At 45.1% G+C, this 13800-nt stretch overlaps 1 protein-coding gene across 1 annotated transcript in view; it reads left to right on the forward strand.

Annotated features, from left to right (window-relative positions):
* The window catches only part of LOC147611192 (ubiquitin interaction motif-containing protein), an 80273-nt gene that overhangs the window by 42377 nt on the left and 24096 nt on the right, over positions 1 to 13800 (forward strand). The window contains exon 5 of the mRNA XM_086785855.1: positions 9152 to 9337. Coding sequence (XP_086641981.1) covers positions 9152 to 9337 — 186 coding nt within the window. The remainder of the gene's footprint in view (positions 1 to 9151; positions 9338 to 13800) is intronic.

The raw sequence follows: 13800 nt of genomic DNA on the forward strand, positions 1-13800 counted from the left end.
CCTCAAAAGGGTCTCTAATATCATGCATAGTAAGCCGTACACCTGGTTCTACCGGAGTAGAAATGGGCTTACATTCATCCATGTGAAACCTTTTTAGCAAACTTTTTATGTACTTAGATTGCTGCATAACAATGCCATCATCTGCATGCATAAACTGTATGCCGAGATAGTAGTGTAAAGGCTCCAAATCTGACATATCAAATTCAGCTTTGAAATCAGCTTTGAAATTTGAAATTTGTGCTTTGCTAGTACCTGTAATGAGCATGTCATCTACATAATACAAGATGACTATGAGAATATCGGCATCGGTTTTCTTCACATACAATGTGCTTTCAGCTGGACTATTCTCATAGCCTTGGCTGGTTAGATGAGCATGTATCTTATCATACCAAGCTCTTGGAGCTTGCTTTAACCCATACAATGCTTTGTGCAACCTGCATACTTTATGTTCCTCCCCAAGAACTACAAAACCAATGGGCTGATTTACATATACTTCCTCCTGTAAATCCCCATTTAAGAATGCAGTTTTGATGTCCAATTGATGCACTTTCCATCCTTTATGGGCAGCCAATGCAATCACTGATCTTATTGTGGTCATTCTTGAAGTAGGAGCAAAAGTCTCTTCATAATCTATTCCCTTTTTCTGGGAGTAGCCTTTAGCCACAAGTCTTGCTTTGTACCTGTCAATAGTACCATCAGACTTTCTTTTGACTTTGTACACCCACTTTGTTCCAATTACATGCTTGCCTTTAGGCAATTCCACAAGATCCCATGTATTGTTCTTCATTATAGAAGAAATTTCAGCTTGCATAGCTTGCAACCAATGCTCATTCTCATGTGCTTCTTCATAAGAAGGCTCTTCTGAATCAAAGAGACCACCCATTGCAAATGCAGACTCCCCACGATGTACATTCAAAGCATGGCTGGAACTAGCCCTTGTTCTACCTGTGAGTGGAGCTGCAAGTTTGCTTTCTTGCAAAGTTTTCAGCAACCATCTTGGCACTGACTTGGCTGTGTCTATGGCTGTTTGCTCTTCCCTGACAAGATCATCCACTTCTTCCATAGAAGGGGGCTGAATGGCTGGCTGTTCCACATGTTCTACATGAGGATTTTCTTGTGTAGGGGCTGGCTGATCTGAACCCCCCCTAATTGCAATGGGTAAAAGTCCATCAAACATGTCCTGTATGCCTGTATCATTGCTTTTATACAAGCTGTACATGGGCTGTTCTGAATTTTCAGCAAATACCACATCTCTACTGACAAAAATCCTTCATGTAGTTGGATTATAAAGACGGTATCCTTTGCTTTCATTGCTGTAGCCCACAAAAATGCATTTAATTGCTTTGTCATCTAGCTTTGTTCGGAGTTGTTCTGGCACATGTGCATATGCCAAACACCCAAATGTACGCATATAATCCACTGTTGGCTTTCGGATATACCAAGCCTCAAATGGTGTTATGGTTTTCAAAGCTTTCGTTGGACACCTGTTCAACACATGAGCTGCACACATTATAGCTTCCATCCAAAATTTGTGACCATGCATCTTGCCATCTCCATGAGAGATCTATTTTTCCTTTTAGCTACACCATTCTGTTGCGGTGTATAAGGCACAGTACATTGGTGTTTGTCCATCTTTGGGGAATGGTTTTCGTTGCATCTTTCCCAAAATACACCCCTCACCTACATGTCTTGGTGGAGACTCAAGAGGCGGCATATTATCAACCATATGATGCTTCTGCAAAAGCATCAAACTCTGAAAATTTACATGCCCAAAACGAGCATGCCACAGCTCTGCATCATGTATAGCAGGAGTGTGGGCAGCCACTGTATTTGCATCATAAGTGCGCTTGTCATAGCTGTCCAGCTTATACAAGCCTTTGTATCGTGTTCCAGAAGTGACTATTTCATAACCCTTTGATGGGTCTTTTACCAAACACTTCCCATCTTCAAATTCAACCTTTAAACCTTGGTCGTTTATGGCTGAGACGGAGAGCAGATTTTTCTTTATCCCTGGAACATACAATACATTTTTCATACATATATTGGCACCATTGGCTGCAATAAGTATGACATTACCAATTCCCTTTACTGGATATGTGGTATGATCTGCACATGATACAGTGTGGCCATTTGAAGCGTAAACCAAGTGTTGAAATACATCTTTGCATGAAGTGATGTGGCTCGAAGCACCACTATCAAAATACCATGATGCATTCTGTCTGTCAGATGCAATGCAAGACATATCAGTGTCTGAAGCACTTGGTGTGTCCTAGTGCATGTGACCAAAAAAGTGTACTCTTCGTGGATTACATTAGCTGTTTGTTGTGCTTTGTCATCAGAAGAGTCTGCTACTGCATTGCCTGCTTCTTTCCTTTTCTCTTTTGCAATCCGCTTCCTACATTCACTGATGTAGTGTCTAGGCTTATGGCAGTAGTGACATTTGCCCTTTTTTTTGGGCTTGTTTGCATCCCCTTTGTCAGACTTTTCACCACTAGAAGAGGGTTGTCCATGACCAGCCTTGCTAGACTGTTGTCCCCCATGCCTAAAGCTCTTTGCTTTACCTTTATCCTTGGCTGTAAATGCCTTTTCTCCATCACGGTTGCTCGATAAGTTTGCTCTTGTTTGCTCTTCCTGCAAGAGTAAACCCACGAGCTCTTCAAAAGTGACGGGATCACCACCTCCTCTCATTGAGAGGTTGAGAGAGGTGTGAAAGCCCAAGTAGGAAGGCGGTAAAGAATGAAGAGTGTTGGTGACCATCTGTCTGTCTGGGATAACCTCATCAATGTTGAGGAGTTGTTCCTGCAAATCTTTCACTTTGGTGAGATGATCTGCCATGGAGTCACCCTCATCCATAGAAAGAAGATCCAATTGCCTCTTCAAGTAGTCAACTCTTGCCTCGTTGCGTACCTGATACATTGCTTCCAATGTGTCTCATGCAAGCTTCGATGTCTCGCAAGAACGAATGTGCGGAATAATAGTCCTTTTCACTGAAAGGGCTATCAATGACATGGCCTGTGCATCTCTAGAGTCCCATCTCTTCTGCTCTTGTGTGGGAGCAGGATCTACATCAGGAGCTCTTTGAGCACCTCCCCTTTGAGGCGTGGCTGGCTGTATGGTAAGTGGGCGTGTGTCATCACCACACGATGCCTCAAAGCCCTTTGGCTACCAGCAAATTACAGATCATGAAACTCCAGAGGGAGTAGTTAGATCCATCCAACTTGTCCTCCTGGGTGAGCACACCAAATACATCTGTAGCATTCTGTGCAATGTCAACAAAATATATCTGCAAGCAAACCAAGCACCAATGTGCACTGCCAGGCAACCCAATGTCCTGTGCAAATGTATGCCTGCAAATCAAAGCAAGTGTAAACCTGCACCAAATTGTCCAATTACACACAATGTGTATACATACGCGACAAATCGCAGCTGTAATGCCCAATTACATGCTCCAATCTGAAAATCCCCAATTTTTATGCACTCCAATTGCTTCAATGTGCATCTAATTGGCCAATTTTCACAAAAGCCCCAAATTTCTGCAAGTGAAAGAGGTTCAATTTGCTGATTTTGACCTCAATTTTGAAAACCCCCAAATTGCAGGCAAATTAAAATGCCCAATTTTTTCAATTTGTCCTGAAATTGAGAAATCCCTCAAATTGCACCTGCAATTTTTCTTTCAATCTGACTTGCAGAGAAGTGTCTGCAAAATCTGCATATGACCTGCACTGGAATGGCTGCAAATTTTGTATTTGTGTTGGACGAGAAATTTGTACAGAGAATACCTTTGGTAGCACCTGTGAGGAAGGAGCACACAGGCGGCAGAGGCGTTGCAGCTGGGCAGCCGACGAGGAGAAGGAGGCGTTGCAGCTGGGCAGCCGTTGAGGAATCGTTGCAGATGGGCAAGTGTCGAGCTAGGTGCTGGAGTCACTGGAGTCGCTGGTGGCGAACACAGGTGATGAGGAGGTTTGCAGATGTTGGGCGAAGAGGCGTCGGACCATTCAGATGCGGGCGCTAGGCGCTGGTGTCGGGCAGGACCCGCTGGGACGGAGCAGTGACGCGAATAGCAGACGGAGGCGTTGGAGTCGGGCAGGACCCGCCGGCGGCCTTGGACCAGCACGAAGGGCGCTGGGAGGCCTTGAATGGGTGGCCGCGAGTGGAGGCCGGAGCCGGAACGGAGCAGGACGGCGTTGTGTGCGGAGGTCGGAGCAGCGGATGGCGGGAATGACGTCGCCCGGAACGAAATGGCGAGGGCGGGTGTCCGGAACGAAACTGCGACTGTGGGCCGCCGGATGGACGGAGCAGGTGCTGGGCGGAGGCGGAGTAGCACCGACGTGCCTTTGGGCGACTGGATGGGAGCGCTGACGACGAGGGTGGCCGGAACCGTGACGGAGCTGAGCGGCGGCGGTACTGGGTGCCGGCTGAAGATGGCAGAGCCGCCCATGATTTGGGCGGTGGTGGTGGGCTCCCCACTAGTGCCGCCCGTTTCTGGCGGCCGGACGGTGGAGCAACGGCAGAACGACCGGACGGAATCCACGGACGGACGGCGATGGAATATCGTAGGCGACGGAAAAAGACAGCGTCGATGGAATTTCGTAGGTTTCTTCCAGCAGCAGAATTTGGCGAGCTCCCAGCTCTGATAGCAAATGTTGGGTGTTGGACTCACACACACACACACACACATAAACCTGCACATTAGGGTTAGGTGCAGGGTAGAGAAGCTCACACACAGAAATGAGAGAGAGAGAGGGAGAGCCAAAAGTGTGGTATCCACAAAATGCAAGTCAACCCTTGCATGTGTGCCACATCCATATAATATAGAAGTACAAAATATTATATGTTAGAGTGTCCTTTCACACTTGATGTCCAAGGGGAAAAACCACATGGGAAAAAGTGCCCTTGGTTAAGCCCTGTTCCACATAGCACTACCATAAGTGAGTATATGCCTACAATGAAGACTATGTGTCTTCTAGCAAAACTGTGCTGATCATGTTCTTGGAAACAAACCACATTGGGATTCATATTCTTTACATATGACCAAAAGAAGCCTCCATTTATTTACATCAAAGGCCTTGTATATTGTAAGTAAAGCACTTGATTGGTATGAACATATTTACAATATGAGTGAAATGAGAGGCTACACCTCAAAACTTGCATGGTAGCCTGATTGCCTATGTCATCATGTAAAGAGCGATCTGTAGCTTGAACATCAATCATATTTGTATGCAATGAGGCCTCTGTGCCATGAGAAAACAAAGAAACACCTCCCACTTTTGCAACCCACATCCTACCTACTCTTGTAATAATGCTTGAAGTGTCAGGTACCAGAGTAGTCAATCTAGATGTAGAAGCTCTCTTTGTCCAATTGTGAGAGACGAGAGGCCTCTGTCTAGGGGTTATTATTTTTTTGGGAGTTTGCCATGCATCAAAGTCTGTCTTTATCTTTCCCATTTACCACATGAGAGGTGGTGGTGGCAACTTTGGCTTTTCTTTTTATCCATGCCTGCATGCTATAACTGAGTAACTTTCTTTCCCTTTTGAGTTTGTGCTGAAGCCGCAAGAGCAGCTTGAGTAGGGGGCATGGCCGCAATAAAAGCGATGGACATTCCGATTGCATATGCCCAAACTTTTGCAAGTGAAAAAGAAACCCGCAGAATTTTCCCATTTAAGCTTAAAGAAAACTTTTTGTGTTGGGATTCCTTGCATTTCAACATCCATTGCTACTGTGCGGGGGTTTGTTTGTCTGTGTCCCAAAAGGATACATAATCTATTAACACTGCCAAAAGATCTGGGAGGGCATACAACCTTACCCAATGATTCAACCAAAAAAGGCAACGTAAGGCGCATATACACCGGGAGATTCACCACTTCTACTCACACATGGCATCTATGCTTGATAAAATTTTGATAATTAATCTTTGGTGGGTGACCAAGGGTAAACATGCACCATTTGATGTTTGAAGAACAAAGACGACTTTTCCTCCAGCATTTGTTTGTACTTGGATTCCCCATTTAAGCTTAAAGAAAACTTCCTGTGCTGGGATTCCTTGCATTTCAACATCCATTGCTACCGTGTTGGGGGTTTGTTTGTCTGTGTCCCAAAGGATACATAATCTATTAACACTGCCAAAAGATCTGGAGGGCATACAACCTTACTCAATGATTCAGCCAAAAAAGGCAACGTAGGGCGCATATACACTGGGAGATCCACCACTTCTACTCACACATGGCATCTATGCTTGATAAAATTTTGATAATTAATCTTTGGTGGGTGACCAAGGGTAAACATGCACCATTTGATGTTTGAAGAACAAAGATGACTTTTCCTACAGCATTTGTTTGCACTTGGATTTAGTGAGAATCACCTCATAAACTCGAGTTGCGGAGTAAACCCCTTCACCGAAGCATCGTGCAAGCTTGGCTTTTATCCATTGACCAACATGTGTTGCAGCAGGCATTTTACCAGGGGGGAAAAAAAGAATTACTACTTTCTATGACAATTTCGTTATAGGATCAAATAGAACATGGACCGGATTTTTGTTTATCCGGCACACGTTACATCCCATGGTTGTCGAATGTCCGGAAATCCTTTCTCAAGAGTGTCACAAAACTGCTGCAATTCCAGATTGTCATAGTGAAGAGGCCGCAACTCAGATTTTAATTGTCTGTGTTTGGGCTCCATAGACGAATCCCGTCTCGGTAAGTAGCTAAAGATTGTGCCATGAAGGAGAACACACACACACACACACACACACACACACACACACACACACACACACACACACAGCGCTTGCATGCACACACACACACACACACACACACACACACACACACAATCCTCAAGACTAGGTGGAAGTAGAGGAAGCAAAGCGACTAAGAACAGGAGAGGCGAAGCAAGAGGGGAAGAGATACGAACCAAGGAACACACACGAACCAATGCTGATGAGAAGGACAAAAAACACGGCTGTACACACAAGCGAAAGCCTTTACTTAGACTAAAAGGAAAAGCAGCACGCTCGTAGGCCCTGGCGAGTAGCAATGCAGAGGTCACACACCTTGAGCAGCCATTGGCTAGAACACACACACACACACACACACACACACACACACACACACACACATAGAGACGTGCGCGCTAGAAAAAGATGGGCAGCAAGCACAGGAAGAGCACGATCATGCAGGGGCGAAGGGCTCACAACACACAAAGCACACGTGCATGTGGTCGCACACAGCAACACAGAGGGTTGCTTGTGCAGGTCGTATGCAGTGACCTCTTTGTGAGCCCTAGTCGAGGGACTAGCAAGCAGGTAGGTATCATAGGCTTTAGGCTAGCCTGTTGTTTGGCGAGCAATAGGTGGGCTCCCATATGGGTTGCACAAGAGCCACAAAAGGGGCCAGCCATGAGTCTTGGCATAGTGGCTAGCCCTTGGCACAACATGCCAGCATGGCCAGCATAGGAGAGGTGTGTCAGTGAGCAGACAAAGTGAATGTTTCAGATGTGTGAAAGGGCACATGGAAATCTATTTTCAGCATATCATGGGAAAAAGCAACAGGCCGACAGCATTTCAGCCAGCGGACTCGATGAAGGGGCACGTATACAAGCAGCCCCTGAGGCCATTCATAAAATCATCTCATTCTTTGCATAATTCAGCAATGAAACACAACAACTATTATGTGTGCTTGAGTCTGCTGACTAGTGCATACATAATTTCAGCGGAGCACCTTCATGTACCTAAGTCCAAGGCAGCCAGAAGTCATCTTCAGCTCTCAGCCATCAGTCCCGCATCCCCTCAGCAAATCCGGGTGTGCATATTGGATCCAGAAGAGGCTTTTGAGTTGTCTACAGACCGCTTGATGGTTTGGCAGACGTTTGAGTTGTCTACAGACTGCTTGATGGTTTGGCAGACGTTTGATCTACCTCGTCCTTGTGTTTGGTATTCCACTGTCAACCATTGTCAAGTAAGTTTCTTGGTAAAGTCTGTATTTCTAAAAGTTCTCCAAAGTACAAATACTCCTGGTTGCGGGAGGGGGTCCTTAAGTAGGTAGTTTGGACCGAATCTGGGGCTGACTCTTTGTCTCTACAGTACAAAGATTAAAGTGGATTGCTTAAACTCACTAAAAGAAAAGGTATAAAGAAGGAACTGCGCACTCTTGTTGATAACTTAAACTTTGTTTTGGATGATTATTTTCTGGAGCATTCCATTTAGATTTGAGAACTTTATTTTGGGATGGAAAAATGATCAATCAATGGTACTAAACTCTTTTTGGAGAACTTTATTTTCGGATGGAAAAATGATAAATCAATGGGAACTTAACTCTTAAATGGATTTGAAGTCTTCAACGAGTTCTCTTAGAATAACTACCCATTGACTTGCGATTTTAGAGAACTAAAAAGTTTAAACCATTTATTCCAATCGTTCAGCATCTAGATTGTTCAGTGCAGCAACATGTTCTGACTTTGGATAGTAACATTATCTGCAGTAAATTTGGTAGAAAAGAACCCAATAAAGACTTCAAGCATCATATTCCACTTCACTCACCAAATAAAAGAAGATATGAAAATTTCATCCTCTCTATGGGATCAACTTTTGGATCATCTTTCAGTTTGAGACCAACCATTGGCTAAAGAAAGTTTCTGATATTTACGTTATACACAAGTCACAAGGACTACAAAAATTTCTTTTCAAAAGCTGTTGTTTTCTATTTAGTTCCTTCAATTTTAATGGTAAGATTAAATGGTTACAAGTGAAACTACTCATTTCTGGATCAAACAAAAGTAGCAATACCCGTCTTGGAAATCATATATTGGCTAACGAAGTGAAGCTTTGGCTAGACTTAGTAATGTAAACCTCTTCCAATAAACTCAACAGTGGAATTTCTAGGCATATATACAATAAATAAATGAATAGACCTAGTCTTGTCATTTTTGACCTCCATTTTCAAACCACATAAAACTCACATCGATGGATTATAAAATTCGCATGAGATAGCCACAATGATCATGAATGCAAGATTGGGAAAGGAATGGAATTTGTTTACCATAGTGGTATACGGATGAACTGAATCATGGATGTTTGGGGTATTATACCTGTACATGGATTATGAGTCTTTTAACATCTGATGTTGACTATTGTCTTCATGTTTTTGTTATCCGCAGGCAATAGCCCAAAATCTGGAAGGTATTTCTTTGCATTCTGGTGTGGATTTGCAAAGTCTTGTAAGAATTTGTAAATTTTCATCGATGTCATCTCTTCTACATCAACTCGGCAACTTGCTGCCAATGTTTAGGAGCCGTGTGGGTGCTCTACTGTTTCTTTTCTCGGCCCTTTTGTCCAGAGGACTGGTAAGGATCTTTTATACATGGTACTTTTGCTGGAGTGATAGTATGTCTTTCTTTCAAGTTGACATTAGTTGTGGTGTCTGCTACCAGAACCTGTCAGCGCAAACTTATTTTGTAATAAAATGAAAAAAATTAAGAAAGCTGGATCAGAGCCGATGGGTTGTAGATATCAACCTTGCAAAGTCTAAAAAAGAAAAGGGTTTCATGTACTTGTTTATGACTGTAATAAGTGGAAGGGTTATATGTATGTGCCATGTAGCTTGCATTAGATGGGTTGTAGGTATTCTCCTTCTAATATTTGATTCTACAGGCCAAGCAATGACGACACACTAATAAGTGCAAGAGTTACAGGTTTCTGTTTTGCATTGATGGGTTGTAGGTACTCTCAATGCAATATTTGATTCTACTGGGCAATGGCTGGTGACTCTGTTAGAACTTCATATGGTTTATGATTGCCTAAGATAAAGACTAAGCTGCTTTGCAGGGTGCTTCAGCTGTTGTATGCATGCACGCACACAAAAGGAGGTCTGAGTTGGCAGTGTCACTTCCTTGGTTTGTTTATATTTTCTCGGGGTGCTTCTGATTTTACATTTTTGCAAGAAAGAGATTTTCTTGTGGAGTACCAATGTACCCATGTGCACAATCTCTGAACTGCAATGCCGCGAGTTCACACAAACCACCAGGGAGAAGCGAGTAGGGGATTTACAATGATAAAACCTTTTCTCCAACTTCAAAAAACAACCGATATTGAGGCCAGGTACACGGTCCAGGAGGAGGATGACACATTATGAGCGGGGACACATGAGGTTCTTCTGTTGCCTACTTATTGACCTTGTCTATCCTTCAGGAGCTAGTCTTTTACTTTTTCCATGTTATTTTGACATCCAGTTTACTCTCGGATCACATGTAACAGCTTTTTGGTCTCATAGACCCTCTCTTTTTTAATAATAACATCTCTCTCTCTCTCTCTCTCTCTCTCGCCTTTCCCTTCTTAGAGGTTTTAGGGACCTCTAGACAATTAGCTTTTTCCCCAACGCGTTACAGAACATGGTCTTCAGATGGCCATCAAGCTGTGAAATATGGCACCTTCCGTGACCATTACTATCTTCTCGGTGGACGACTTAGTTAACAATTTGCCTTGTTTAGGATTTTGGAGATGCCTTGTGCGTATCTCATTAAAGTGCTCACACATTTGTATCATCATTGGTCTCATGGTTTGGAGTCTCTCAGAAATGTTAACAAACCCATCTCTCTCTCTCTCTCTCTCTCTCTCTCTCTCTCCCCCGCTCCGCCCCCCCTCCCGCCGCCCCCTTCGCTCTCCTCTCCCGCTGCGCCCCCCCCCCCTCCCGCTGCCTGCCTCGCCCCCCTTCGCTCTCTCTCCCGCTGCCTGCCTGCGCCCCCCCCCCCCTCACTTTGCCCACATCTCTCCCTCCCCTCCTCCCCGCCTGTGCGCCTTCTTGCCTGCATGCACCCCGCTTTTTGACCGCTCCATCTCTCTTTCTCTCTGCCCATGCTGCCATTTAGGTTTCTAGCTGCGTTTTAGGGTTCGCGTCACTTTTTAGGGTTTGGCTGCACTTTCTGAATTTCAGATCTGCAATCTCTCTCTCTCTCTCTCTCTCTCTCTCTCTCTCTCTCTCTCGCTTGTTCCATGGCTTCCCCCTTGCGCAACCCGACGAAGGTGATCTTTATGGTCACAAACAAGAGGATAACAAATGTGGAAAAGGAGATGAAGGAATGGAAGGCGGAGATGGAGGGATGGTGGAAGGAGAGAGCCAACTTTCTCCAAATGGTATTCAATGAGGGTAAGCGGTGGAAAGAGGAGGAGGAGGACCTCATAGCAGAAGTCAAAGACCTTCACGGGGAAGTCAACACGCTCAAAGGCGTAATTTCAGTTCTTTAGAGGGAGCTTGCAGAGGCTAAGGCAAATGGTGGACTTGAAGAAGGTGAAATTCAGCCATCCATGATAGAAGAGCTCAAGGTTATCAAGGAACAAGTACGGGCAATTAAGGAAGAAGAGAAGCAACACGAAGCAAAGACTTCCTCATGGGTGGAAGTCATCACCAAGACTCAAAGGAAGATGGATGAAGCGGAGAAGTGGATAGAGGTCGCGAAGAAGGGTAAAGGTAAGGAGATAACAACCCCTACACCTACAATCATTAACATGACTTTGGAAGAGGAACAACGAAGACGTACACGTGCTTTGCATGTGAGGATTACCGGCCTTAAAGACGGGGATAAAGTTGAAGAGGAGGTGAAAGAGCTTATGGTGTTGATGGGAATTGACAGTCCGGCACACGCAAAAGCCTGGAGAGTGGGCAAAAAAATGGAGGCAACGGGGAAAAGGGAAAGAGCTCTCATACTTCGCTTCCCCTCTATTGAGGCGAAGAAGGAGTTCTTGAAGAGGCGACCCACTTTAAAGAATACAAGCATTTTTCTTGGTAACGATCTTACTCTTTCACAGCTTGCACATATGAAGGAAGTCATGCCAGAGATTAGGCGGCAAGAGAAAAGGGAAAGATAGCATTTTATAGAGAAGGGAGAGTGGTCATCGTGGAGCGACGCTCTACATGACGGTGCGAGACCTATGGGACCAAATTAAAGCTGGCAGCCTGGAACTGCAATGGATCCCTCAGACTTGATGTAGGTGCCTTTGAGGACAGCTTTAGAGATAGAGATATAGTCTTCTACTCGGAGACTCACCAGGCCCCTGGTCAAATGATGCCACAGGTGACAGGATACAGATGGGAGACAGCTTGCAGAGCAGGGACGAGATCGGTACATAGTAGTAGAGGATCAGGGGGATGGCAGTTCTTTTCAGGGAGGAGCTGCAACCGCTTCTACACATCGTTCGGAGAGATGATCAGGCCAGATATATGTGGGTGAGACTAAGGGCCGACACAGGCAGATTCATGTATATTGCCATATGCTATTTTGCTCCTAGTACATCGACATATGCAGCACCTAGAGGGCAGTCTCCTTTCTCTGTGCTAGATGATGACATATGGGAGTTCTCTAGGGATGGAGACATCATCCTGTTAGGGGACTTTAATACCCGGATGGGCAACCGTCAGACAGCCTTTTATGATACCTCAGAGGAGATGCTGAGAGAGTTGGACACTTTGGATATGGGATTAGACAGACGCTCACAGGATGTGGAGTGCACAGAGTATGGGAGATATTTGGTAGATATGGGGACTGCACATGGATTGGCCATACTTAATGGCTTGCAGAGGTTTCCGTCAGCAGCTGGATTTACTTGCTTTGCACATAGACATGGTGATAGCACAGTGGATTATGTTATGGCTATGCCGAGCTTTGTTTCATGCATTGAGGACTTCACAGTTGGATCTCGGCCCATTGGGGTAGTAGTGGATCATGCATTGTTGACATTGACCATCTCTTTTCACTTTACCACAGCTGAGAGAATGCTGTCTACAGAGATGGGATTTATAGACGTCTGTACACAGAGGAGCTGACCCATATACTGACAGAGACTTTACAGGATGCAGCGAGAGAGGCATATCCACATACTCAGCCTGGACAGAGACAGGGTGTATGCCCCAGAACAGTTGGTATGATGAGGAGTGGAGAGAGACAAGAGCCCGACTGCAGTGGGAGGTTGCTTTGGGAGTCACTACTCACCGCCGACAGTCACGTATTGCCTTCCGGCGCCTTGTGCGAAGGAAGAAGCGGGCCTTCCTTGCTCAGCTAGAGCAGGAATTATACCAACTTTTCTTGAGCCAGGATTCGAGGGAGGCTTGGCGTTTGTTTCATGAGTCCTCCCCTGCTTTGGCCATCACTTCTACAGAGGTTTGGGGTAGTTATGCAGCATCTCTATATACAGTTCCTCGACAGACATCTTTTCTTGACCCGCCAGCACCATGTCCACAGACATGTACTTTCTTTACCGCATAGATGGTAAGGAAGGCCATTGATAGGATGAAGACTGGGAGAGCATATGATCATGATGGATTGGTCGTTGAGCACTTTATTCATGCGAGAGACATGCTGGCAGAGCTTCTAGCAGTGATGTTCAATCGTGCTATGTGTGAAGGCTTACCCGAGACTTGGAGTATGTCCACCATCGTGCCTATCTTCAAGTTAGGGGACCCTATGGAGCCAGGGAATTATCGCACTATTATGATTGATCACACACTAGCACGATTGTATGCATCCATTCTTGAGCAGCAGTTGAGTAGATGGGTAGAGAGAGAGGGTATTCGAGCAGAGGGACAGACAGGGTTCAGGAGAGGTTTCTCTACTCTTGACCACATCTTGACTTTGCGGGCCATTATTGAGGAGGGCAGGTCGCATGGGCGACGGATTTATTGTAGCTTTGTGGACTTCCGCAAAGCATTTGATACAGTGCCCAGAGCCAAATTGATGAGGCGATTACAGGAGATGGGGGTACCCACAGAGCTCATATGGGGGATTTTGGCTTTATATAGATCAGTTGCAGGACAGGT

This window comes from Cibotium barometz, chromosome 48 (assembly GCF_041138505.1).
Source record: "Cibotium barometz isolate CiBa-2024 chromosome 48, ASM4113850v1, whole genome shotgun sequence".
In the NCBI taxonomy this organism is placed as follows: Eukaryota; Viridiplantae; Streptophyta; class Polypodiopsida; order Cyatheales; family Cibotiaceae; genus Cibotium; species Cibotium barometz.